This window comes from Cebidichthys violaceus, unplaced genomic scaffold (genome assembly GCF_023349555.1).
Source record: "Cebidichthys violaceus isolate CVI_PGR_0920_01 unplaced genomic scaffold, fCebVio1.0.p SCAF_27, whole genome shotgun sequence".
Taxonomy (NCBI): Eukaryota; Metazoa; Chordata; class Actinopteri; order Perciformes; family Stichaeidae; genus Cebidichthys; species Cebidichthys violaceus.
In genome coordinates, this window is record NW_027176450.1 from 3,027,641 (window position 1) to 3,055,096 (window position 27,456).

At 41.2% G+C, this 27,456-nt stretch overlaps 1 protein-coding gene across 3 annotated transcripts in view; it reads right to left on the bottom strand.

Annotated features, from left to right (window-relative positions):
• Positions 1 to 232: 232 nt before the first annotated feature.
• The window catches only part of LOC137880141 (myotonin-protein kinase), a 30,798-nt gene continuing 3,574 nt past the window's right edge, over positions 233 to 27,456 (bottom strand). The window contains exons 2-15 of one of the 3 annotated variants that reach the window (XM_068721300.1): positions 21,590 to 21,681; positions 21,261 to 21,344; positions 21,031 to 21,126; positions 20,271 to 20,419; positions 19,861 to 19,954; positions 19,467 to 19,664; positions 18,924 to 19,172; positions 18,512 to 18,591; positions 18,312 to 18,408; positions 7,464 to 7,624; positions 5,889 to 5,977; positions 1,970 to 2,031; positions 1,636 to 1,710; positions 233 to 1,230 (exon numbers count right to left, since the gene is read on the bottom strand). In XM_068721300.1, coding sequence (XP_068577401.1) covers positions 1,129 to 1,230; positions 1,636 to 1,710; positions 1,970 to 2,031; positions 5,889 to 5,977; positions 7,464 to 7,624; positions 18,312 to 18,408; positions 18,512 to 18,591; positions 18,924 to 19,172; positions 19,467 to 19,664; positions 19,861 to 19,954; positions 20,271 to 20,419; positions 21,031 to 21,126; positions 21,261 to 21,344; positions 21,590 to 21,681 — 1,628 coding nt within the window. In that variant the 3' untranslated portion in view covers positions 233 to 1,128. Of the gene's footprint in view, positions 1,231 to 1,635; positions 1,711 to 1,969; positions 2,032 to 5,888; positions 5,978 to 7,463; positions 7,625 to 18,299; positions 18,409 to 18,511; positions 18,592 to 18,923; positions 19,173 to 19,466; positions 19,665 to 19,860; positions 19,955 to 20,270; positions 20,420 to 21,030; positions 21,127 to 21,260; positions 21,345 to 21,589; positions 21,682 to 27,456 lie in introns of all 3 variants that reach the window. The other 2 variants (XM_068721301.1, XM_068721302.1) reach the window with 2 other exon arrangements.

Here is a 27,456-nt window from a genome sequence, read left to right on the forward strand (position 1 = left end):
GAAATTGGGGTTTTAAAACAACCCAAGAAAGACTTAACATTTAAAAATTACAAAGAAATTACACTAGATAAGCATTTAATCCTGATAAAATGTATGACGGTTCAATTCTTAAATGAAATCATTTTATGCAAAAAACCTAATTAAAATAAAGAGATATGTTATATCCTGACATAGCATGTCTACAACAGAGGCAATGCTTTAAAATAGCCATTAAGACAACCATGTAGATAGATCAAATGTAAAAGTTTAATTAATATGGAAAATATGGGAAGAAACAAAATCACATTTTTGGTAGGCAGTCATAAATGAATGGGAGGTTAGGGTTGCATTGGGGGACTTTGGACTGGCTTTAGCACACATTTCTACAGGCCTGGTTGTAATGTTGGAACTGTACTGCAATATGATTAGATTTTACTCAGTGGCCATACAGCTGTGAATGAGCCAGTCATTGTGAATGTGAATTAAACAGATGTCAATCAGCTTATACAAGCGTCACTTTAGTGTTTTGCCTGAATTATGTCTGTGTTTCATATCTGACTTCATACGCTACACATCATCAACCCAAACTCTCCAACTATATTTATCTTTTTTTATGCAGCACACCTTTCACTGTCAGAGTCTGTGGTGGTATGGCCCTAGTAAATATACAGATATCATGGCCATTATTAGTAACCTTTTGAAGTACTTAAAGAGTCACAGCAAAAACATGCCTATAATAGTGCAACACAAGAACAAACCACCCCTAGGTGCAGATACATGATACACAAACAATTCTGGCCCCTCTCTGTGTCACTCAAATTGCCAATGTCACACATTAAAGTGGTTTGAGTGTTTTTCTCAGTGTGCTCTGAACTGTGAAGACTTTCAATGTGGTTAGCAAAAAAAAGAAGAAAAAAAGTAAGTAGGTCAGATGATATCGTCATCATTTCTTCCTTATTAGCTCCCAAAAGTCTGCCTTTCTCAAAAAAAACTGTTGAAAAATGTTTGAAACTGTACTGACACCCTCAGCAGCTCTCATTGGAAGTGTTTTAGTCCTATTTTCCTTAGTCTTGTAAAGTTTAGAAGGCTGAGAAGAGCAGGGGCTCAGTCCCTTGTCCTGTGGGAGAAGTCAGCATGTGCCACCTTTATTCAGGAGAGCTCAGTATAATAGTGTCTCTCCCAGGCTTGGAGCTCCCCCCCACCTGCACACACCAGCAGGTATGACTCACACTTCACCTGTGGCAGGCGAACCTGAAAAAAGAAGAAGCATAATTAGGTTATTTCTTTGGATTAGATTCAAATTGTATTATATAACCCATTGATTTTGGCCATTGAATATGTATTATGCACCTCTGATTTTATGTAATACATTTATGGAAACACCATGATTTAATTAACATAATATGCTGCATACACAATATTGCAACACTAAGAAGAAACAAATAATGTATTAATAAAGACTGACAGCTTGTGTTGTGCTCACTTTTTATATATGTTGCTCATGAGGCATCACTTTACTGATTTTGAATGCAGCACTTTACTTAAAATTAAAAAAATGTCTATACTGTGGAATGTTTTTGTAAAAATATTGTATTCAAATCCCAACATGAATTGAACCCTAAATGACAGATTACTGATTGAGTATTTTGTCAATACCCTGTGAAACAAGAGCAGATGACGGAGGAGAGGAATCATCAGTGGGTAATGGCAGGCTGGGTACGTTCTCTCCCTCTGTAACATATGAATATCCGACCAGTGAACAGACAGCAGCTTTGTAGAAACATAAACAGAGGATGGCCTATTAAATAAGAGCAAGGCTGTACACACTCATGTCATTGCCCATTAGCAAGCTTGGTCTTAGTTACTTACGAAGCAAATGCAGAGCTTCTACAAATTAATTAGAACAGGTTACATGCTGTTTTAAAAGTGTTTTTGTTATCCATGTCAGACAGAGAAAGCCAATATGAAAGTGGATTAAAGATAAGCTTACATCCCCTGGTGCATCCACACAGTGGGCAGGCAGAGCAAGAGATGCTGGGCAGATACTCAGCGCTGTGATGGGAGGAGAGAGAAGGAACATCAGATTCCATAATGTGCAGCGGCGCTGCTCAAGGCATTCAGCCTTTGGGGGCACTGCTGGCCAGCCGTATTTGTAATAACACAAAGAAACTGAACAGAACAAAAACCAGTACATATTTGTGATGATGAAAGGAGGGAGTGAAGAATCTATGGCAAAAGCAGTGAGTGAAGTTAAGTGAGCTATTGACTGAAGGGTTTTTATCATCAAACATGGAGTGAGGTACGTGCTTTTTGTTCATATGGCTTTGCAACAACAGGAGTTATAGTTATTATTCATAACACCATCATCTATTAGTCCAGCAGCAGGAAGACCCTTATCACTGCCCTTTAAAAAGCTCTTGTAAACAGTTATCCAAGTTTCTGAATACCACAGCTATTTTTAGAGTGGGTTTTTATCACCATGTTCCAGTGGCGGATCATGCATTTTATACCTGGGCCTTCAGCGCTGTCCTACTACAGTTGAACCACCTCCTAATAACCTCAGTATGATGCCACAGCTACGGTTATTAATTGTTTCCAGGGGGTGTAACAATACACATATTCGTATTAAACCGTTCGGTACGAGGCTTACGAACCGAACAATACGTTTCAATAATACTAGTGCATTTGGAAAATGCAGAAGCTTAACTTGTGGGAAATATAATGTTCTTTCGGTGGAGCAACCTGGCAACCCACCCAACGTAACAGACAACTGTCTGACACGCCCACCATGGAAGAAAAACATTGTACTCTGCTGAGGCGCGTGTTCTGGGATGCACACTATGCTAAACTAGTTTAGCAGGAAACCAACAGCAGCACACACGCTACAAACTCTCCCCGCAGCGTTTAGCTTTCCCTACTGATTCAAACAGGGCTAAAGCAATCGCCACTCAATCCCCATTTCTCCAGACCATAATTCTTGCTTTGTAAAAGAAAAAAGATACATGAATACGCGCATGACGGGATGCTTCATCATTAACGGACAATGCATATAGTCAAAATCAACGTAATTAACACAATGACAAGAACAAACTCACAAGAACTAGTCACATATATTTATATGACAACAAAGCATGACAAATCAATCCAGCAACACTGTAGTGCTAAAACACGTATTCCACCGCTCACTGAAGCGCACGAGCCATTCAAATATTATTCACATCAGAGGGAACAATATTAACCATATCATAGAAACAACACCATAGAAAATCTAACAGTAGTAACGCTACTGCAGATGTAAAAACACTAAAGCAGTTCACTTACCAAAGCTGCTGTTCACTTCAAGACAAAATCCATCATCCTTTCTTTGTTAACAAAGAGTTTAATGACGCGGTTGTACAGAACATCGGTGCGGTTCAGTTCCAGTCAGAGGTCCTCCTGTGAACGTGTTCGTTGAGTTGTAGATCCACTCGGGTTCAGCAAAAGTTTTCAAAAGCACCGTAGCTTGTAAGTATCCTGTCATGCTATGGTGTCTTGTTGCTGCCTCGTTTAGCAAATCTAGTAGCTCCAAACTCCAAGAAACTCAGTCGCAATTAAACGCATCCTTAGCCATAAAATGTGCAACGCACATCAGCCAGGAATACCGTCCGTACGAATCCTTTTCCTGGCTGGGTCAGGGCTGCTAGCTGTGGGGTTGACCGACCCTTTCTTACGATGTCCAGCTTTTCTGGAAATGTTCTTCTCCAGAAAGGCGTTGCCAGTAACTCCCAAATCCGTTTCTCCTTCTCCTTCAGCCATTGAGTGTTAAAAAAACAAAGCTACACCAAGCAAAACGCTAAAAATGTCATGTCAATGTCATAACTTCTTACATATCTTTCAACTTGAACTCTTACTACTACTAAGTTCTGCTAGCTAGCTTAAGCTTCACAACAGTGACGCTAGCCCACTAACCAATCACACCGCACGTTAATGCTGAGCTGCACGTTAATACCTAGACAGCTCTACATGTCAAAGAATACGCCCAACATGTCAAACTAAAGATCTGATTGGTTAAAGACTATGACAATCAACAATATCGTCCCCATATACTTTAATCTGCAAAGGCGCCCTACTGGGCCTCGGGCCTCTCTTCTTACCTAGAGACATAGAGGTGAAATCTGATTGGATACAAACTGCATTTGAAGCAGTGCTGCAGGCTGGAAGCAGAGCAACTGAGGAAGACAGTAGCTGTGCAATGAGAAAATAAGCTAATGGGAAAAATAATTAGAATACATGTAGTATATTTATGAAAAATTATTAAATTATAAAATAGCTATAACTTTGAGATTCTGTTTAGGCCAGCAGAGAAGGCTTTGCTGGCCCTGACGGCCCACCACTGCCATGTTCTGACAGAGGCCTCCAGTATAAGCAGATGCTGCCAGCACTGTGTTGATTCAGAGTGGCTCATATTGTCTGGACCTCATTCCACCTAATTTTATGTTGTTCATAGGAGACTTAGGACTGGCAGTGGTGGGCCGTCAGGGCCAGCAAGGCCTTCTCTGCTGGCCTAGACAAAGCTATTTTATAATTTAATTATTTTTCATAAATACAGCAATTCCAGCACAGCTTGTTTTAAGTAAAATTTTGCCCCTATGCTGCCCGGAGACCTTCAGAATTCAGAAAAAGTGAATCCCTTTGCAGTTTAAGAAAATGGGGACGATATTGTTGATTGTCATAGTCTTCAACCAATCAGATTTTTAGTTTGACATGTTGGGCGTATTCTTTGAAATGCCAGAGCTTCTAGCTGGCCTACAAGTACGTCAGCATTAACGTGCGGCTTGATTGATCAGTGGGCTAGCGTGACTGTTGTGAAACTAGGTAGCAGAACTTTGTAGTAGTAAGACTTAAAGGTTAAAGATATGTAAGACGTTTTTAGGTGACATTACATTTTTAGCATTTTGGCATGTTTGCCGGTTAATGGGGAAGCTCGACTGTCATCACCGGCGTCAATGAATCGAGGAGGACCTCTTGCTGGAACCGCACCGATGTTCTGCTCAATGTGAATAATATTTGAATGTTGCTCTTTAGTGTGTGGTGGAATGTGCGTTTTAGCACCGCAGTTTTGCTGGAATGTGCAGAGACCTGTTGAATCGTGTTATTTTATGTTATTCTACCTGCTTTGTTGTCATGTAAATATATGTGACTGGTTCTTGTGAGTTTGTTCTTGTCATTAAATTAATTACATTGATTTTGACTATATGCATTGTCCGTTAATGACGCAGCATCCCGTCATGCGCGTATTCATGTGTCTGCAATCTGCAGTTAGTGTATTTGTAGCCCTCATAGGGGTTGAGCTTCATGTAACATTTTATTTCACTTGTCAAATGTTGCAGTGTTATGTGAATATGCAATTTTTACACAAAACAAATAATAACCCGTAGCTTTGGCGTCATGATGCGGTTATTGGGAGGTGGTTCAACTGTAATAGGACAGCACTGAAGGCCCAGGTATAAAATACACGGCCTGCCAATGTTAAGTTGTGTGGATGGCTGTGTGATTAGGTAATGTTGCTGAAATACCTGGCATTCTGAAAACAACTTTAGCAAAGTGGTTCAACAAACTGGGTTAAATTTGACTGAATGAAAACAAAAGCTACATGTCCCCCCCTATATGGCTTTAGCTTTTAATGTTCCATTATCTTTCGTCAACAGTCGCATGGATATTTGGATGTTGTTAGATTAAAAATACCCCTATGAAAGGATCCATTGTTAAAAAACACATGTCATTCCAGGACTGTGGTCTTCACAGTGTCAAAATAATATTGGTCCCTTTGGTGTCATGGCTTAACAGTATACAATTTAAAGTGAAACAGAGGGGAACAGAAGATGATGAAGACGATGGAGTGATTAGGAACCATGGTTTTGATCCCTTGCCTGTCTCCTTGGGGGCTTTCCAGTCCTGCATCTCCCCCTTCAATCTCTCCATTTCTTTCTTCAGCTCACAATATCTCCTCTCTACTTGTCTGATGGATAAAGAAGGAAAGACTGTGAGATTTCCAAGTTTCATCATATCCTCTTATTTTTGTTTGAACTCTTCGACTGTGCTGGGATTATTTAATGTCACTGCAATGGATACTTGTCTTTATTCTCAGGGTAACAGATATATTATTCACCTATACCTGTGCTTAAAGTTAAGGAATGTTTTAAACACTAACTCATTTCTCATGCACACAGATCCAGTGATAAAGATCCCAGTTTTGTCACCTGCTTTGAACGTTATCAGCAAAGCACACACTTTAAAAATAAGGAGGACACAGCAGCTGTTTGTTCGTTACAAAGGGCACTCATAAGACGCGGCTTCGTCAAAACAGCGTCTGGCTCAATTGCTGTGTGACGCCATCACACAAGCCTACACTGCAACAGAAGTGGAGCCGCTGCAGGGCGTCCGGGCTAACTCTTCAAGAATTATATCCTCATCCATGGCCCTCCTTTGAGGGATGACACTGGCAGTGGGAGACATCTGCACAGCGGCATCCTGGGCTTGTTCATGCCCTTTCATCAGTTTCTGTCTACAAGATGTATCTTAATCTTCCCTGAGTTATTCAATGTCAAATGTGCTGGATTGGTGATGAAGCATTGCTGACATGGCGCATTCATCATAGATAAGCGGGTCTGTTCGCAGCTCTTAGAGTGCTGTGCCTGTACGTAGATTCAGAAGTTACAATACATAGCAAACGGCCTGAGCCCTCTAGTCCCTCGGGCAACACAACTATACGGAGGTTACTTTGTCTGCTTTGTCAGCCTCATCGTTGTCTCCACACTGTATAGTAGCATCAAGTTCTTTTTCTCTCTCTGTCTGTTTCTCACAGGTAGTTTTTTCATGCCACAATTCATCCCAGTGCTTGCTCATGAGGGAATGTTGAGTCTTTTTAAATTATGAAGTACAGTCTAGACCTGCTCTATAGGCTATAGATAGGTCTATAAATATGTAACTTCTGTTATGATTTGATGCAATACAAATTAATTGAATTGATTTGAAAAATTTAAATTCTTTCAAGAGTGTGAAGGAAACTTTAAATAAAATGTCATGGACATAGATTCATTGATTGGAAAGTTGTAAAATATAGGTTGAAAAATAGATGCAAAAGGAGGTATAGACAGAGACTCAGTTTCAGAGCTACGATATGTTTATGATACGTTGCGTGAATGCTGTAGTCCATTTTGTTTGTCTTTTTCTTTGTAAAACTGCAGCAAATTGGCAAGTAAAATGTTTGGTTTGTACAGAACCTGTTTTGGTCATCAATTAATGCTTCCACTACAGAACACATACAGTATAAAACCCAACTGAGCATCTGAAGGCTCATCATCCAAAGAAAGACAATCAATAAAGCCTACTTAAATATGAAAGATACTGTTTACAAATAATTGGTACTCAGCATGTGCCACTCCACCTAACGAAGGCCATTGATCGGTCAGGTTATTAAAGATGGTATTAGTGTCATTTGTAACCTCTGCAAGCCTTCATCGAGTCGTGATATTTGCTCAGTCTTCTCCTCCCCCTCAGTGATGGTGTAGATAGATGCAGCAGGACCTTGCTCTCGAGTCAGCGGGAGTCCCAGCAGTGCAGGCAGGTCTTCTGGTAGAGAGTCTGTGAGCTGCCACTGCTGGCTCTGAATTCAGAACTTCGGAAGATCAAGCCCAGCTCAACAAGGAAAACACACTGAACAACATTTGTAATCATCATATAAAAATTGCATAATTTATAAATGCTGCATATACAGATCCAGGCACCTACAATTTCCGGTTAGTCGGTTACGTGGACCAGGCAGATCCGTAGCGGAGCCCCATTGGGACCCTCCTGATGGGATGAATGTGGGGCCAACTAGCAATGCCCTTAATAAGCACCATGTGTGGAAACCAATCACAGTGGTTTATCTATCCACCAGGTGGAGCAGTGATTATGGCAGCTGAAGCTGCTCACTGTGCCTGAAATCAGCTGTTCTTGTTATTGTTAACATATCATAAATGCAGGAAAATATTATGCTGAAGCTTTTTGTGAAACACTGATACAGACTGAAGCAGATACAACTCTTGTACTGGTTTCTATTCTGTCCATGAAAGCTCTAAGAGAAGCGATATGCAACAGAACTGCATGAAAATGAAAACAATACAGGAGGGAAAATGAGTGATATAGGTAAGAAATAATGAAGGTTAAGATATTGTAACCCTAGTTCTATAAGCACAGGCAGATACCTCTACTGGACTCTATAGGCAGTATTATTTTCCAATGTCAAGCACGCATTCACCCTATGAAAATTTTTAGTACATTGTATATAGTATATGGCATCACGCCTGGTGCTCAACTACCCTACACCTTCTTTAGCGAGTGCCGTAGGTGTGACAGGGCCATCCAGGGGGCAGTCCTGTCGTTCCAGAGAGCACAGACTCTGAAAAGGATCCTGAAATGTACAAGAGATAGAACTGTATGAAGGTGTAGACCATGCTGCCTCCGTATATACTGTATGTCCATGACACTCATCCAACCAAAAAAAGCCACCTACTCTGCCATGCTGCGTGTGGAGTTTTGCGGGGACCAGAGTGGGAGGATCTCTTCCTGCCTGCTTGGCAGGCTTGGGAGATGCACTCACAAAGCCACCTCACCGACGTTTCTTGGATAGGGCTTTATTGGCCACATCATCCACAAAGCAAACAGCAAAGCAGATACAAATGTGCCTCCCTTTCCCTTGCATGGGGTGGAAGACAAAAAGCATCCAGCTGTATAACCCTCGGCATGAAAGAACTTCTTATGTTCTTCTAAACAAAGGAGGGATTTGGTCTGTAGCCCCGCTATGGTCACCATGACATGACAAGCAACTGTGGTGCATTGACAGGGCTTATCTCACATAATCTCTGAATTGAGTCAGTACCAGCAGAAAAGCTGTCTTAAATGACTTCACCTTCAGAGAGGAGCGCTCCAGAGGCTCAAAGGGACCCTTCACCAATGCCTCGAGCACCAAAGGCAGTCCCCACTGTGGCACACATCACCGGTCGTTGCCTCCAGACCCCCCTGCTAACACCAATAAATGAGAAGGTGACCAAAGACTGGTCTGTCTCCAAAACCCTCTTGGCAGGAAGAAATGGCTGCTGAGACAGGATTTTCCTGTCAGCGATTCAACTGACGGCGTTGAATCGCTGCAAATGAACATTGCGCAACACCCGCGCACCACTATCGGCGGCTTTCATTGATTAAAAACTCGACTTCAGTGTGTGTTTGTGTGATGAATTGGACCTGATCGGCCTGTAAGCACCTTTGCTGTTTGCTGCACTTTGCCTGCATTTCCGTAGGTCCGATGACAGATTTGATTGATTTGCGACAAGCAGTTTAGAAGAAGCGTTCAAAATGTCTGACGTTCAGGCAAAGGATGTTGAAACGCTTTCAGTAAAAAGACACATTAAATTGACTTCTAAAGGCTTGGGCTTCTACACGGAAATGGACCAGCAAAAAAGGACTGCAAAATGTAAACAAGCTAAGAAGTGTATGAGAAACATAAGTGCCTTAATGACATCAAATGAAAAAGTGAATTCAGTGAATGCTGAGCTTTCTACGTTCATCAAGTGTTACCAAGACGCAAATGACATACATGAATCTTTTGTGAACTTACCTGTACCTCAAGATGAAGTTACAAGGCAAAGTCAGTACTTCAGAGAAAAAATGACAATGTTCTGTGATTTCACTGAAGAGGTAAAAGGCTGGCTGTCTGAAATGGGTCACCCATATGTGCAGCCAAATAAAGAATCTCTCGACGATCACAGTGTTGCAGATGAAATACACCCTGAAGATAGTGCTTCTAACGTGTCAAGTGTAAAGGTGAACTCTGTAAAGACAAACTCCCAGCTATCACGGATTTCATCAACATCATCTGCACACATTAAAGCTAAGGCCGACAAGGCAGCTCTGATGGAGCGTGTTGCTGCTTTAAAAAGGAAGCATTTAATAGAAGCTCAAGAGGAAACGTTGGAGAGTGAAAAGGAAAAGTTGAAGAAAGAGAAGGAACAATTGGAACTGGAAACCGAATTGGGAGCTACAAATGCAAAGCTTCATGTCTTGGAAATTAATTCATACCAGTGTGGCTCAAAATGTTCAGACGGAATGAACTCTTATTTTGAAAGGAACAACTCTAAAGAAGCAAGACATTTAAATCCCCTTGCCTACACCTTTGTTCCTGTTAAAATGGATGTGATTTCTGTGTCTGATCCCGTAACGCAACCACAAGTTGTTAGGCCTAAACAAAGGTCAGAAACACAAATTGATAAGATGTTATTAAAGACTGATGCTCCAGTTCAAGTGAGGCAAACTCTGAATGAAAATCAAGCAGGACTAGTGCAACCTCAAACCCAAGCTCTGACTGAGAGCTATCAGAATGACATTGTAAATGTTATGCATAGACAAAATGACATCGCTGCTCTGCTGGTCCAGCAAAATCTGTGCTCTGTCCTTCCTGAAAGAAATATTCCTGTGTTTGATGGAGACTCTCTTCAATACAGGTCTTTCATCAGAGCTTTTGAAAATGGAGTGGAGGAGAAGACAACTAATTGGAGTGACTGTTTACACTTTCTCGAACAATACACCAGGGGGCAGCCAAGAGACTTGGTGTGCAGTTGTCAACATCTACCTTTAGATCAGGGATACCACAGAGCCAAAAATCTTCTAGCAGAGCACTTTGGAAACAAATACAAAATTGCATCTGCATATATGGAAAAGATTCTCAGCTGGACGCCTGTTAAAAGTGAAGATCATAAAGCATTGCAATCGTTTTCCCTGTTTCTTCGAGGATGCTCAAATCTAACAGAGCAAATGATGCATATAAAAGAACTGGACCTACCATCTAATATGAGAAGCATCAACTTGAAACTTCCTTATAAATTAAGGGAAAGGTGGAGAAATGTTGCTTGTGATCTGCAAGAGCGACGTGGCTGGAGAGCACTGTTTAATGATCTTGTTGCCTTCATTGAAAAACAAGTGAGAATTGCCTCAGATCCACTTTTTGGCAACATTCAGGACTCACAACCCACCAACTTGAAGGTCCTCAACGTTAGTCACTTGAAGCAAAGAAAAAAGGGAAGCAGCTTTGCCACCAATGTTACTGCAGTGAAAGGAGGAGTCATCACTCAGTACACAGGACACAAGACCAAGTCTTCCTCTCTTCACAACTGTCTTGTTTTGTTCACAAAGTTGTCACTCATTGGATAAATGCTCACAGTTTAAAGTGAAAGGACATCGTGATAAAATAAACTGTATCAAGGAACAGGGTATTTGTTTTGGTTGCCTGAAAGTAAACCACACCAGCAAAGACTGCAGGAGTCGCTTGGATTGCAATGTGTGTCACCAGAAGCACCCAGGAGTCCTTCACATAGAGTGGCAAGATAAAAGAACAACCTTACAACAAGCGCAACAGTCTGTGAGCCCTCCAAGTGTCTCAACCACAATGTCTCTGACCTGCGGCCATATTGGGACTGGTTACGAAGATAATTCCATCTTTTCTATTGTCGCAGTCAAAGTCAAGAGCCAGAGGAGCCACAAAACTGTGCAGACGTATGCCTTTTTGGATCCAGGGAGTTCAGGCACATTCTGTATCGAGAACTTGGCAAGAAAATTTAACTTAAGAGGTAAAAAGACTAGTATTCTGCTGAGAACAATGAGTCAAAAGAAGATTGTGAATGCACATATTCTGTAAGGTCTTGAAGTGTCTGGTATGAGTACAAATGATTTCATTGAGTTACCTGATGTTTTAACTCAAAAGAGCATGCCTGTTTCTACGCTCAACGTCCCACGAGAGGAGGATCTTGATCAATGGTCTTATCTCAAGGATGTTAAGCTTCACGACATTGATGCAGGTGTTGAAATACTAATTGGAACTGATTCTCCAAAAGTGATGGAGCCTTGGGAGCTGATAAGCAGCCAGGATGAAGGACCATATGCAGTCAGAACCAGAGTTGGTTGGGTCATTAATGGTCTACTTCGTGGCGGAAGCAGTAGGAGTAAGAGTGGCTGCCCTGCTGTAACAGCCAACCGAATCTCTGTGGAACATCTGCAAGGAATGCTGGTTAAACAGTATAACCATGACTTTAATGAGAGATCGTCAGAGGAGCAGATTGAAATGTCCAGAGAAGACATCAAGTTCATGAATGTTATGAAAACAGTATTAACTGGAGACCATTACTATATTGACTTACCTTTCAGACAGGAAAATTCTGTCTTGCCTAACAATCGCTGTGTTGCAGAACAGCGCCTCCGAAGCCTGAAAAGAAAATTTGTCAAGAATGTTCCATTCAAGGAGGAATACACCGCATTTCTAAACGTGATAACTCAAGGATATGCTGAGAAGGTACCTGCTGATCAACTTGAACAAAGTGATGGAAAGGTGTGGTATATCCCTCATCATGGAGTCTATCGTCCCAGAAAAGGCAAACTGAGAGTTGTTTTTGATTGTGGAGCAACTTTTAAAGGGACATCGCTGAACTGCCAGCTCTTGCAGGGACCTGATCTCACTAACACTCTTATTGGAGTCCTCGTCCGATTTAGGCAATAGCCCGTTGCAGTAATGGCCGACATCCAAGCCATGTTTCATCAAGTTCATGTCTCAGATAAGCACATCAACTTTCTCCGCTTCCTCTGGTGGTCTGATGGTGACACTGCACAGTTTCCACTGGAGTATCGGATGAAAGTACATCTGTTCGGAGCTGTATCCTCACCAAGTTGTGCAAATTATGCTTTGAGGAGAACTGCAGATGATAATGTCCAACATTTTCCTCCAAAAGTGATAAATACAGTCAAACATAATTTTTATGTGGATGACTGCCTGAAATCCATGGCGTCAGAGGAGGAGGCACTGCAAATGATCAAAGATTTGAATGCTCTCTGTCATAAAGGAGGATTTTAAAATGGATCAGCAACAGCCACACAGTGCTGCTGTCAATCGCTGAGGACAAAAGACCAAAAGAAATGGTGGAACTGGATTTGGATACAGACCAACTTCCAATGGAGCGAGCACTAGGACTACAGTGGTGCATTGAAACTGACAAGTTCAAGTTCAGGACATCATTACAAGAACAGCCAAACACCAGAAGAGGCATTTTGTCAGTGGTCAGCTCACTTTATGACCCTTTGGGTTTTCTAGCCCCATTCAGTATGCCAGCCAAGCTGTTACTGCAGGAGCTTTGTAGGAGAAACCTGGGGTGGGATGACGCTATTCCCCACTCTTTCTCTGAGCAATGGTCTAATTGGCTTGAGGACCTGCAAAGGATGTCTGAGTTCAAAGTGGACCGCTGTATTAAACCCAGAAACTTTGGAGACCCTGCTACAGCACAACTCCACCACTTTTCCGATGCCAGTCAAGTTGGATATGGAACTGTGTCTTACGTGAGATTGGAAACGGATCATAAAGCACATGTTGCATTTCTCTTGGGAAAGGCCAGAGTTGCTCCACTAAAGCAGACTACAATTCCTCAACTGGAACTCACAGCTGCAGTTCTTGCGGTTTGTGTGGATAAAATGCTTCGGAAGGAGTTGCAACTCAAGCTGGAGAAGTCAGTCTTCTGGACTGACAGCACAACAGTCCTTAAATATATCTTGAGTGAAACTAGACGATTCCACACTTTTGTGGCAAATAGAACCGCTTTCATCAGAGAAGCAGCAGATGTGGATCAGTGGAGATATGTGGGTTCCAAGGATGATCCAGCAGATGAAGCATCAAGAGGAATGAGAGCTGAGGATTTCCTGAAAGGCAGGAGATGGATAAATGGACCTGAGTTTCTCTATAAGTCAAAGAAGGAGTGGCCTAAACTGAATGTGGATCTTGATGTGATTTCTGCAGATGACCCAGAGGTCAAAAGGGACTTAATGGTGAATGCTATCATCAAGGATTTGGAAAATACCACCAACCACCTGATCTATTACTTTTCGTCTTGGATTAGACTAAAATCATCTGTGGCTTGATTTCTGAAGGTCAAGGAACTTCTCCTGTTATTGGGACAGGAGAGAAAGGAGTTTTGTGCTTCTGAGGGCCTCAGAAAGGACAATCTGAAGATTCAGGAGCATGAAGTGGAAAGAAACATTCAGAGCTTAAAGCCACAAAAATGGACAAGGCCAAGAAGAAGCCTCACTATTGGAGACATTGTCCTTGTTGCGGACGCTACAGCTCCAAGAGGATCTTGGATGATGAGGAAAGTGTTGGATGCAAGACCAGATGCAAAGGGGCTGGTGCGCTCTGTGCGACTTCAAAACCAGGACCAGCATTCTGGAGAGGCCAGTGATGAAACTCTGTCTGCTATTGGAAGCAGCAGTCTAGCATCATGGACAGATGTTTTCTCCACCTCTATCTTTCCCTACCTCTATTTCTCTCTCTATTCTTTTTTGTTGTAGGTGCATCAAGAAGAAGATTCACTTAAGGTTAATGCATGGCACATGGATAATTCATAGTTTATGTCATGTTTATGTTGTAGAAATAGCTCATTTGAGAAGAATAATTGTGATAGTATGCACAATTAGGGGCCGGAATGTTGGAGCTATCTATTTGATATTAGTATTTAGTTGTTTAATTAATAAGTAGTATTGTTTAATTATGCTAGATGTTTGCTTATTTAGATTAGATTGATTGTTTGATATATTAAGATTGTTTTTTTGTCTTTAATAGTAATTTGTTTAGTTATTTTATGTTTGTTGTTTAAGTACTTAGTTTTGGGTTATTTAGTTTGTTAGTTCTTTGGGTAAACACTGTGGGCACCTTTGGCTATATATAGGAGTAGGTAGATAGGACCAGCATGCACCGAGGTTCCTATAGTTTTTTTCCAGCACAGCACAGGAGAGACAGCGTGAGACAGGAGTTTCTTTGTTCTTTTTGTTTGTTTGATTGTTTTGTTTGATTTACCAAATAAATAAGAAAATCGGAAGCCTGCATGGATCTACTCTACTCTTTCTACAATCTACTCTTTCCTGCCTGCGTAAATTACCAACCACGGTGCATCAGTGGCGTTTGATTATTATTTGTTTTATTTTGTTTTATACGACAAATGGCCACTACAGCCTCTTTTTCTTGCATCAGCACTGGAATCCTGATCACTTTGCCTAAAAAAGTCTGGAAAGGATTGCCCAGAGTGGGTAGCTTGCCTATTTCCCCCGACTTCTGAGATAGTGCCTCCCAAGAACTGGGGATCGGTCCAGGGCTGGGTCACCATCATCTGAGTCATTTCTGCATTTCACAGCGCCTGGCAATGACCCGTGGCTGCTAGAATGACGGACAACTGCTCCCTTCTTCCTCTTTTGAACAGGGCAGGGGTTAGATGGAAGAGGAGACGTGCCGTGGCACGTGTGCTGTGGCACGTGTGCAACAGCGTCCAACCCCAGGGTCGGATTGTCCTGCTGTGCCAGGGAGAACCCTAGCAGGCTGTGGGTGTTGCATTGGCAAACAGATCCACCTCCTTTTCCCCGACCCAAGAATGTGGAGAGCATTAAGAAACAACAGGTGCTCTGTGGCCCCCAACCACCAAGCCCACAAAGGCCGCCAAACCACCTCCGCAAGTGCCAAAGCCTCAGTGGTACCACCAGATGGGCAGCTGTCACAAACCCCAGCACCTGCATTACAATCAACACCATCACCATTATAGCCCATGGCAGTTGCAGATCGCCTGCAGCAGGGCAGTCTGTTTGTGTTCCGACAGCCTCCATTCAGCAGCTGTGGCTGAGCGACTGTGGCTCAGAAGGTAAAGCAGGTCGTCCCTCAATCTCCTCTACTCCATGTCGATTTGTCTTTGGGCAAGACACTGTTGAAGAAAAATAACTTTTAGAATGATCTGCTCTTATATGTTTAACATACAAGGCTCCATGAAGTCTGTGGCTCCTGTGTGAACACTCTTCACGCTTGTTATCTCAGAAGTTCTTCGTTTAGCAGTCACTGTGACCTTCTGTAAGGGGCAATTGTATATCTTACTATACGTCAAGATGACGTTTGCTTGTGCAGAAGGGGAGAAGAACGGGTTCAAGACAGGCCACGTAGCTTTATGCAAATTATTCTGTGTCAGCGCACTTGTGTGTTATCCGCAGTATACATATCAGAGACTCAGAGACAAACCTCTGAGCAGCCTTGATGCATGACTTGTATGTGTTTCAACTCTGTCTCCTTCTTGCAAGAATACATGTCCTGTGATAATGACTTTTACATCGACCTCGAGTGAATTTTTCTAACAACACTTAACCCCAAATTGCTGAATTGCTGTGAATGTTAGTCTTAACATAGTCTTAGGGGGCACATCGGCGTCCTCAGACAGCTCCTGACAATCAGTAATGATGGTGTTTTTAAGGCACCGTACATGTCACTATCTGGAGGATTTTGACATTAGATAATGACACTATTGCCCCTCTAAAATGAAAAAGTTAATAAAACAAAGGAAGTTCGCTCCATGGTATAACCCTCAAACCCGCAAATTAAAGCAAACATCACGAAAACTTGAAAGAATATGGCGTTCCACCAATTTGGAGGAATCTCTCTTTTTAAAAAATGAATAATCTCCTGCCCTCAACTAGTACCGATCTATCCTCAAATAGAGTAACAATGGAAACAGCTGTAAACCCTGATATATATTTAGATGGCTTTACTCCCATCGACCTTGACCAATTGACTTTTTCCACGTCTAAACCTTCTACCTGTCTCTTAGACCCCATTCCGACTAGGCTGCTTAAAGAAGTGTTACTGTTAGTTAGCACATGTCTTTACTACATATCATCGATCTGTCTTTACTAACAGGCCATGTACCACAGTTCTTCAAAGTAGCTGTAATTAAACTTCTTCTTAAGAAGCCCACTCTCGATCCAGAGGTGTTGGTTAACTATAGACCTATCTCTAACCTTCCCTTCCTCTCTAAGATCCTTGAGAAAGCAGTCGCAAATCAGTTGTGTGACTTTCTACAAAACAATAGTTTATTTGAGGATTTTCAGTAAGGATTTAGAAAGCATCATAGCACAGAGACAGCACTGGTAAAAATAACTAATGACCTTCTAATTGCATCAGACAAAGAACTTGTCTCTGTTCTTGTCTTGTTAGACCTTAGTGCTGCGTTCAACACCATTGACCATTACATCCTGTTACAGAGACTAGAACATTATATTGACTTTAAAGGAGCTGCACTAAATTGGTTTGAGTCCTATTTATCAGATTAATCTCAGTTTGTAAACGATGAAACCTCGATGAAGACCAACGTTAGTCACGGAGTTCCACAAAGTTCTGTCCTTCAACCAAATTATTCACCTTATACATGCTTCCTTTAGGCAATATTATCAGAAAAAAACTCCATAAACTTTCATTGTTATGCAGATGATACTCAATTATATCTATCGATCAAGCCAGATGAAACAAACCAACTCGTTAAACTTCAAGCATGTCTTAAGGACATACAAACCTGGATGACCAGCAACTTCCTGATGTTAAACTCAGGCAAAACTGAAGTTATTCAATTAGGCCCAGAACACCTCCGGAATCCTGTATTAGCTTCCCTGCACTGGCTCCCAATAAAATCTTGAATAGAATTTAAAATCCTTCTCCTCACCTAGAAAGCCCGACAAATTTTTCAGGCACCATCATATCTTAAAGAGCTTATAATACCATATTACCCTACTAGAGAGCTGAGCTCTCTAAATTTAGGGTTACTTGTGGTTCCTAGAGTCTTAAAAAGTAGGATGGGAGCCAGAGCCTTCAGTTATCAAGCTGTGGAACCAGCTTCCCGTTTCAGTATGTTTTGGGTGGGCCGTGGTGTGCTTAGATCAGGGGGCAAAAGGCACAAACCATCCCATGTGTGCAAACCTGGCCAAAGATGTATGATACAGTGTTTGCATGCATAAAACAAGGTTTAAACTCTCATATGACAAAATAAGAACAGAAGTAGAACATATTCTGTCACCACTCCATTTAAGGTTAACTCCTGTGGGCACATTAACTGAAAATGACAAAGAAATAGTATGGTCCAATGTGAATAATTCCATCCTAACAAATAACCATAAAGATTCAGCCTGGCAAGTAGTAAACCAGTGTTTGCCACAAGAGTGTTCCTTGAGAGGAGAAAATGCACTCGCAGTGCAAAATGCTCTCGGCCTTCCTGTGGTGACAGTGAAGCACCTTTTTTGGTCATGTCCTGCTGCTAGAGGTGTTCAGTTACTAAAAATTAAATTAAATGAACAGTGGAATCTAGACACCCCTGTCAGGAAACAGGATTGGGGGGGGGGGGGGGGGGGGGAATTCAGCCGGGAACTGGCTGTTAGCCAAAGGCTTTCGGTTGGCAGTTCTGACGTGTACATACTTGATGTCTCACCAGTTTCTCCGGTGTGTAAAGACTCTTACAGTCCCTGAGCCTTGTGTGGTCAATCTGCATCATGATGTCTTGACTGCGGTCAATGGCACCCGTCTGACTATAAAAGAGAGATCAATTAAACAATACCCAGGTGACTTCATGTTCAGGCCATGTAGAGTCATTGGATGCACATAAAGTGTTAACCATGAATTTAAGTTTACCAGGTAGCGGTGTAAGAGTATCCAACAAAAGCCAAGTGTACTCCTACTGGAGCTCTGTCCATTACGTCAGAAAGTGTCTCCTGCAGAACACAACAAAACCACCAACTGGTGTTATTTTGTTAGAAGTTTCTAACATTGTGCATGGAGCCACAGTATGTAGTGTAAAAGTGCATTTAGCTGTCGGAAAACTAGAAATGCGCTATACAAGTACAAGTCCAGTATGAATCAGCAGTGTAAAGTTGGGATGGCTGACTTTTTCATAATTGCTAACTCTGTTTAACTTATGTAAACAGATATAGCTACTTATATAACTTAAATTACTAAAGATGTAAGATGGAATATTCATTCAGACACAAACTAAGTTCCATCATAAGTGCATGCCAGGGAGAGTAATATTCTCTAAAGAACATACCATTTCACTGAGACAGTCATCCAGAATGTCAAAGTTGGAGGTGTCAGTTGGATTAGATACTTCAGGCAGGTAGGGGGCAGGGAGTTTATGCAGGGAACACCAGTCTAGTCCACAGAAGAAGGGATGGCTCTTGAAATCACTGAAACCTTTCCTCCCCAGACGAACTTCCCTCTCACAGATGAGCCCAGTGATGAAGGAAAGGGCCTTGTCTGAAATCTTAGGGCTAGAAGGAGGGAACTCAAAATACTCCTGGGGATAAAATAAAGAGAGATCTTACTTTTTTTTAAACTGGTTACACTACTACTTCTGATGCCACTAGTAGTATTACTGCTGCAAACTGTACCAATCTGAGTGGCAAACATAAAGCAAATTGAGATATTACAGCCCAGTATCCCTTGGAATTCCATTATTATTAGACAATTCTGAACCTCTGGGTTAACATATTAATAAACAAGTTGTAGTGTTGTGTTATTTACTGCATGATCTGCCAGTGTTTAACATGTCCTTTGAATTCTGAAAGACATTGTCAGTGTGTTTATGTACCTGAAAGTGGATGATCTTGGCATATGTTTCAGAGATTGACTCTGCGTAAAAGGGTGTGGTTCCCAGTACCATCTCAAAGGCACAGATACCCAGGGCCCACCAGTCACATTCAGGACCATAACCTCCACCTCCTTCTACTGCCCTTAAAATCTCTGGAGACAAATAGTCAGGGGTTCCGACTGCTAGGGACGAGTGAACCTGTAATGATATCAGAAGGCTGATGGATTTTCATGAACAAAAGAGGCTTATAGGTCATTACCCACATATCCAACATTTGCTTTGTTGTGTGAAACTGTCGCTGACATGAGCAAATGCTTAAACACATCAGGATGTTTGCCAGCTTTTTTCCCTTGAGGATTATCTTAAAACTTCTAAGAAGGTATGAAACTCTCACCAGACCATCCTCAAGGAGCCTCAGACAGGAACCAAAGTCCCCTAGTTTGATGTGTCCATCAGCTGTCAGCAGGATGTTGTCAGGTTTGATATCTCTGTGTAAGAAGTGGGGTAGACGGGGCTATTGTCATCTCTGAAGGTCAGATATCAATAATTAAAAATAACAGGCTGTTTGCAGTGTTTTCTATCCATATCACAGTTCCAGGAGTGCATACTGTATATGTTTTTGGTGTGTGCTTTTTTGGATTTATTTCAGAGTCATAGTCATATTTTAACTATTTGATAAGCATTGTTAATACTTAAGTTACAGTTTCTCTTGAAACCATATGTTGTCACAGTCTGAAACTTGTAACTCACTTGTAAATCAAAACAATAGGAGCACCATTTTTTTTAAAGAGGAGAATAGTCTACCTGTGTACATAGCCTAATCTGTGGACAGAGTCAATGGCCATGACCATCTCAGCCAAGTAGAACTGAGCCATGTCCTCAGGAATCCGGTCTCCAAACTTACTTAGCAGGGTCAGCAGGTCACCCCCTACATAGTAATCCATCACCAGGTACTGAGGGAGGAGGGGGTGAGGAAAATGGCAGCAGAATTTCAAGTTAAATACAACATATGCTATAGACCAAGTTGATCGCAAAGGTAGTGCGGGTAGATTGCATGCCATTCAAAAAAAATGAGATGTTAGCCTGTCATCCATCCTCCCAATGGCATTTGCCACTTGATTGACATACAGGGCAGCCAGTCTAAGATCACATCTTTTCTAACACACGGGTCACCACGAAGAATATTTAGCCTAAATACCGTTCCACCATGACTGATGATCATTTGGAAGTCTGCTTGAGGCAGGCTACCAGTAGGTACTGTCTGGACTATGTAACTCTGGCCAATTTCATTCAGTGCAAGTCATCAGAGTAAGGTAATGACCAAAAATGTACAAAATTGTATTGTGCCATAAGGGTTCATGCAGTTATGCAAGGTACGCCAACATATATTGTAAATATAAAGTATACTCATTATATACGTAGTATATATAAATAAATAGATATTTAGCATTTTTAATGTAGGTAGATCATCATTTTCACTTGGTCATTTTAAAAGTAGCTTGCAAGCCGAAAAAGTGTGGGCACCCCTGCTATAGACTAACATACGCACAGATTGTATACGCACCAGATAGTTGTCATCCTGAAAGGCATAGTGCAACTCTGTGATCCAGCGTCTGTCACCCCTCAGTAAAACCTCCCTCTCCTCCTGGTAACATGCTGTCTATGTAAGACACAAACGAAAAGACAACTGGATAAAAGCCAGATAGAAAGACCGATGACCAATTAATTGCCCCAGATAACCACAAACAACTGAAGGACATCCGGCTTTAATCAAAAAACATTGCATGTGTGTACCTCTCCTTGCCTCAGCATGTCCCACTTATTCATAATCTTCAGAGCATAAATTTGTTGGGTGCTTTGCATCCTTGCCACAACAACCTGCAATGGTGATTATATTTGTATAGTGAGGATGATTAAGAAAAACACTTTTATATGGTAGCTTCAATGCAGTCAAGTCCAGATACAAGTTATTGACAAAAACACCATGCCATTGCTCATGAAAAGAGAAAGAATTATTGAAAAATTACTGTAAAAGAAGCTTACTAATCTCATCATTTCTTAATCAGATCATGCTGAATTGAAGATAGTTTAAAAAGTATAATTCCTGCTCCAGACCTGCTTACCTCACTAAATGTGCCCCGGCCGATCACCTTCAGGATGTGAAAGTCTTCTCTTTTGATGCGAGTCCTTTTCACCTGCCTCACCAGGGGCTCAGCTGCAATTGGAGGAAAGAAGGGATTATGACTGCCAAAAAGTATTATTTTTATGCAATAATGTATTGGCCTACAGATAAGAGAGGCTATGGGAATGAAGGTTTTCTGATATAAATTTCTGAGAAAATGAGAGATGGTAATGCAGTGAAGTTTTTTGATTTTGGGATGGAAGAACTTTTAACCTCATTAGAAAGTGTTTAGTATAGTCCGTTTCTGGGTTTATTTTGAAAGTCCTCTCCTTTTGTGTCATGTTTTGGTTTTTAGTACCTGCCTTTGTGTGCTTTTGTTGTTTTTTTGGTTGTAATAATTACTTTTTCCTAATTAGTTTCACCTGTCCCTGTCACCCTCCTCCCCTTGTGTATTTAGTTTCTTTTCCTTGTCTCATTGTCAGATTGTCAGCCTTGGTTTGAACTCCTCGTAGACACTGTTTTGTTCTTAGTTTAGTTTTTGGGTGTTTTTTCTGCTTCACATGTACTGTCGGCGGTCCGGCTGACACCTGTTTCCGCTGGTGGCGGCACCCTCCTGTTCCGGTTCAGTGCTCCACTGGCCCTACCTACGGCCGCGTGATCAGTTGCCGGCTGAACTCCTTGACCCCAAGTCTCAGTGGTCGTGTTCCAGTGGGGTCCCGTCTCTGTAACTGTGTTCGTTGATGCCCTGACTGAGTTTCAGTTGCCAGAGTTCGATCCAGAGTTCCAGTTATCAGACTCCGGTCCAAAGTTCCAGTTAACAAAGTCTGGTTCAGCAGCCTGACCCCTGCTGGAGCTAAACCTTCTGGTGCAGGTCAATTATCTTAATATTAATGCATCCAGAAGGGCTCTGCCTTCGACGCCGGTCTCCAGAGTGGCTCTTTCTGTCCTGCCCTCTGGTCGTACAGGGAGATTACGCCTGTTGGTCCTGCACCTCTGGTCATCCGCTAGGGAGTTTACGCCCGTTGGTCCCGCCCTCTGGTCCCGCCCTCTGGTCCCGTCCTCTGGTCCCGCCCTCTGGTCCCGCCCTCTGGTTAACGTACAGGAAGGTTCCGCCCGTCAGTCCTGCTCCCAGACTGTCCTCCTAAAGGTAGATGCCTGTCGGTCCTGCCCTCTGGTCATCCGCCAGGGAGGTTCTGGCTATCGGTTCTGCCCCCAGACATCCTCCAGAGAGGTCAATGGAAGTTCAAAATGCATTATCTCGACTTCAGACAGTTCAAGGAAGTACTTGGCGGGCAATTTGATTGCATAGAAATCGGAACAAAAAGAGACAAAACTGCGATTTTTGCTTATCAGTAGTCAATAAAAGAATTGATTTGCAATATTCATAAAGAACAACAACATATGTGTGTAGTTACATCAATGTTGTATTTTTTTTTTTTAATGCTGTTCAAGCCGAACTTCAACAAAGAAGACGACCAGGTCCGAAGATAGACCTTAGATAGAGAATGCGGAACTCCCACCAGAGAGAGATGGAATAATGCAATCCAAACAAACCACTGTGACCCAAAATCGTTGAAGATGCAGAGATGGTTGAAGAAAAACTGCAGCCACTTAATTATGACATTCTCCCATCTGCCTATCAGAACTGTCAGGTGAAAACAATACAATTTAGAGATGTGAATGAGTTTGATGTTTCTAGGCCAAATTGAAGTCTGAAATTTTAGTTATTAATGAACCTTAGATATTGAAATTAATAAACGGATATTTAAGCTTCAAGCCTTAGGTAGGATCTATCCAAAATTTGAACCAATGTGAAACTGCATTACAATCTTCCCTGGTGATCTCAAACTCACAGGTTGCATTAACGGTGCATTCATCTTTTGAACACAATTTTATATTTAAAAGTCAAACATTTTTATTTAATTCATAAGATTGATTAACCTTTTGATTTAATTAATACACATTGATCACTGATTCTACCTGGTCACATGTACTCCTTTTCATTTATATGTGGTCCATCGTTATTCATTGTAATCTCAATCATATTCTTGATTCATTCCATTCCTTTTTTTGTTTCATCATTTATTAATTTATTTTCTGTTTATAAAGAATCATTTGATTGTGTGTATATAGAAAAAATAAGTCACTGTACATCATTTCAAGAACCCCATAGCAACCCTGAGATTGACACTTGATTGATTAATATAAAATTTTGAAGTTTTCACTATTTTTCCAAAATTGGATGGCGTCCTAAATTTAATTGTAATGTTAAATTCTCTTATTCAAACTAATGGTGTCTTGTGGCTAAGGCTGAGTACCATCATTATTTTGTTATACAAATGTATGGGTTTATGATTCTTAATTAAGTTATTAAAATTGTTAAATGTTTTGATTTATTAATTAATTATTATTTATTAAATCTGCTACAAGCAATACCGCTTCATTAGTCAGTGTGTTTTCCTTGTTTTGCTGGTTTCTACATCTGTGTTTATTGCTTGTTCCATGTCGGATTTCCTGTCTGAGTTCCTAAAGTCCATTTTCTATTCATTCCATACAAACACCAAAATTCAAATGAAAAATTCAAACTTGAACATCGAGCTACCAATCATGAGTAAATTTTGCTTAAATTTTTTGTCCCTCTGTCAGTGATATGATTCAAGAAAGAGACGTTTAGATGAGCTGGGACATCTGTAACTCTAAATGTGTGAAGCCAAGATTAAATAAGTAAATACATAAATCAAGGTCAAATAGGGGAATTCAAACTTGAAACATTTAGTTAGAGGGTTCAGTTAGAAGTAAAATAGTTTAACGTCTGTGAAATTTACATTTTGTTGATAAAGGAATAGTTTGCCATTTTTGTGACTGTGCCTATTTTTTGTTCATTGCGATAGGAATGAAAAGATTGATAACACAGCTCTGTACAGCTACAAATATCAGGTATGAATCCAGGTTTTCCAGTCCTTTACTTTTATTTTCTTTCCCTACCTCCTCACGCACTGAGAGGAACGCAAGAGAGACTTCAGTGCACACGCATACTGTTGCCTCAGAGCTAAAAGTGTCCTGAAGGGAAAGGACAATGCAACTGTCAGCCATGTGACTTGTGCTGCGTCACAAAAACAGACACGGAAGACTGGGACTGTGGTCATATAGAAATAGACAGCATTAATTTTGATGCATACAGATCTTTTGCATAATTACACTAAATAACATAACTGTATAAATCGTTTAGTCTCATATGACAAGTGTTAAATGGTATCAGTTAGTGTCCAGTACATTGATAACTTTGACTTTCGGGCATAGTTTGAACTCTAAAGCCTGCTCATTGCCTCATTGCTCAGTGACATTATAAGTCATGGGTGCAGCTCTTTAGTAAAAATCCACACACTGGAAGAAAATCATTCTGTTATTTTATTTGCAGGAAATGGAGGTCGCAGTCCATCCTGTGCTTCCTGGAGCTGTATCAACAAAAAGAAGTCTGTGGAACAGTCAGTGCATGCACGTATGTGTGTGTGTGTGTGTGTGTGTGTGTGTGCGCACAGTATGTTTGTATATCTTTGTCTGTGTGCCTGCTTGTGTTTATTCAAGACTACCACTGTAAGTGCTCTGCCAACCCCTCTGCCTGCTTCCTGTCTCCACGAATGCAAATTACTCCCCTCCATAAAGAACCACAGTAAGAATAAGAAGTTAATCAATTGTGTTCGTGAACTGTAAACTGAGAAGATGGAATGTCCCTACTCCAGGTTTTTAGCTGACATTTCTGCTTTTCATTTGCATAATTACTCTCCAACATGTAGTTAATTTTAATTAACACAGTAAGGCACTTAAGAGCTGTTGAGACTTTGATAAGAAAAGTCTCAGGTATTTCTATGTATCCTCAAATTGGTCTATTTCAGCACAATCTTTTGTGAAATGCTCTTCTTAGTGTCCGGCTCAGCTCAAAGTCTCCCCTATCATCCACCAGTTTGTCTAGTCATATCTGCATTGATCAAATGTTATCAGTGTTAAAGCAGCTACGAAACTGTTGCCATATTAATGGATTGGTTACTTGCTTGTATTGCGCCTTTCTACTCCTCCGACCACTCAAAGCGATTTAACACTACATGTCATCATTCATCCATTCACACCCATTCATACACTGATGGCATACAAGGTACCACCTGCCCATCAGAACTAACTAACGAAATAACCAATTTTTAAACCGCAGGCAAAGCCACGGGAGCAATTTGGGGTTAAGCGCACAAGGACACATCAAAATGGACTGGAGGAGCCAGGGATCCAACCGACTATCTTCTGATTGCGCCACAGCCGGCTAAAGTAAAAGAAATGGTTCACCCAAATTACAAATAAACATATTTTCTCACTTACCTCTTGTGATATATAGCTTTCATAGGAAATATTTTACTACTTAGAGCAGTGTCTGTGGATTATCCAAAGTAGTGGGGATACTGCTTCAGGAAAAACACTGCCATCGAAATTTTCAAAGCTTGCAAATACAGTACATTTGCATTCACCTTCATTGAGCTGGGGTGGAGGCAGAAATGAGACAGATAATTGAAAACTTGGTAAATGGATATGTATAGTGCTTTTCTACTCTTCTGACCACTCAAAGCGTTTTAACAGTGTCACCCATTCACACCCATTTGTACACTGAAGGCAGGGGCTACCATGGAAGGTGCCACCTGCCCATTAGAACGGTCTAATCATTCATACCCATTCATACACCATAGACAAAGCCACGACCCACTCTACCATGGTGTCTGTTTCCCCACCTTTTCTCCTGACAATACTTCTTTAGTTTCAAGTTTCAAGTTGGTTTTTTTGCCATGTGCAATTAAAACTAAGTTGTCAATGAAAATCCTAGATTTCAGGCTCCCTCCAACGATGTTTATTTAAATATGTATAAAAATAAAAATACACCAGTAAAAATGGGAATCTAAGACATAAAATAGTGCATAAGTTAAAAATAGGGATACAATGTAATATAGAAAATATTAAAACATATATTTGTATTAGACAATACTTAAATAAAATGAGTAAACTGTAATGTACGTGTAATGTAAGTAATGTACATGTAATGGAAAAAGGGATGTAGTTAATGTACAGTATATGCATAATGGGAAGTAATAGAGTTGCAAAACAGTAAGTTAAAGTATATAAAGGAAAAGTGACAGAAGTGGTGAGCTCAAGAGCTCCCTGTGTAGGGACGAGTGTGTAGTAGGACAGCTGATATCAAAGCCATGGATATTCCCCATTGTCCATTAGTTGTGGTAAGAAAGTGCTATCCAACAACGATACGAACGAGATGTGCAGAAGTTGTTAATAATAACAAAAGAAACACAAAAATAAAAGCAAAGGAGGAGGAGCTTGCGACGCGGCAGCAATCCTCTGCCAACTCTGACACTTTATCCTCATTCCTGGACACATGCTGTGGTTAAATATGAGGTGTGAAATCACTTAGGACACATGGGAGCCCCTCACCATGCGACTACAATACATACACACAGTCACGTGCATGAACAGATTCTCTAAATAAGAAGAGAGGACATATGGGGGGTAAAGTTGAGGTGTGATGACATGTCAACAGATGTACACATAGAGCAGAGGCAGGTAGTCAGTAATATTACAGTGGGCAGCATTTATGAGCCTTTCAGTGTTTCACTGGGGGGGGGGGCAGAAAGTCAGCAGAGAAGTGTTTTTTTTTACAGTTGTCTCTCGTTGCTTTTTGGGTCCGAACACAGACGGCAGCTTATTTTAGATCTGTGGTGCCAAGTGCTTTCATGGCGCTGTAATCCCTAGAAAATGACGACATTGCCTATCAGTCAGTCTAAGATCATTTTATATACATAATAATAACCCCACACAAGGACA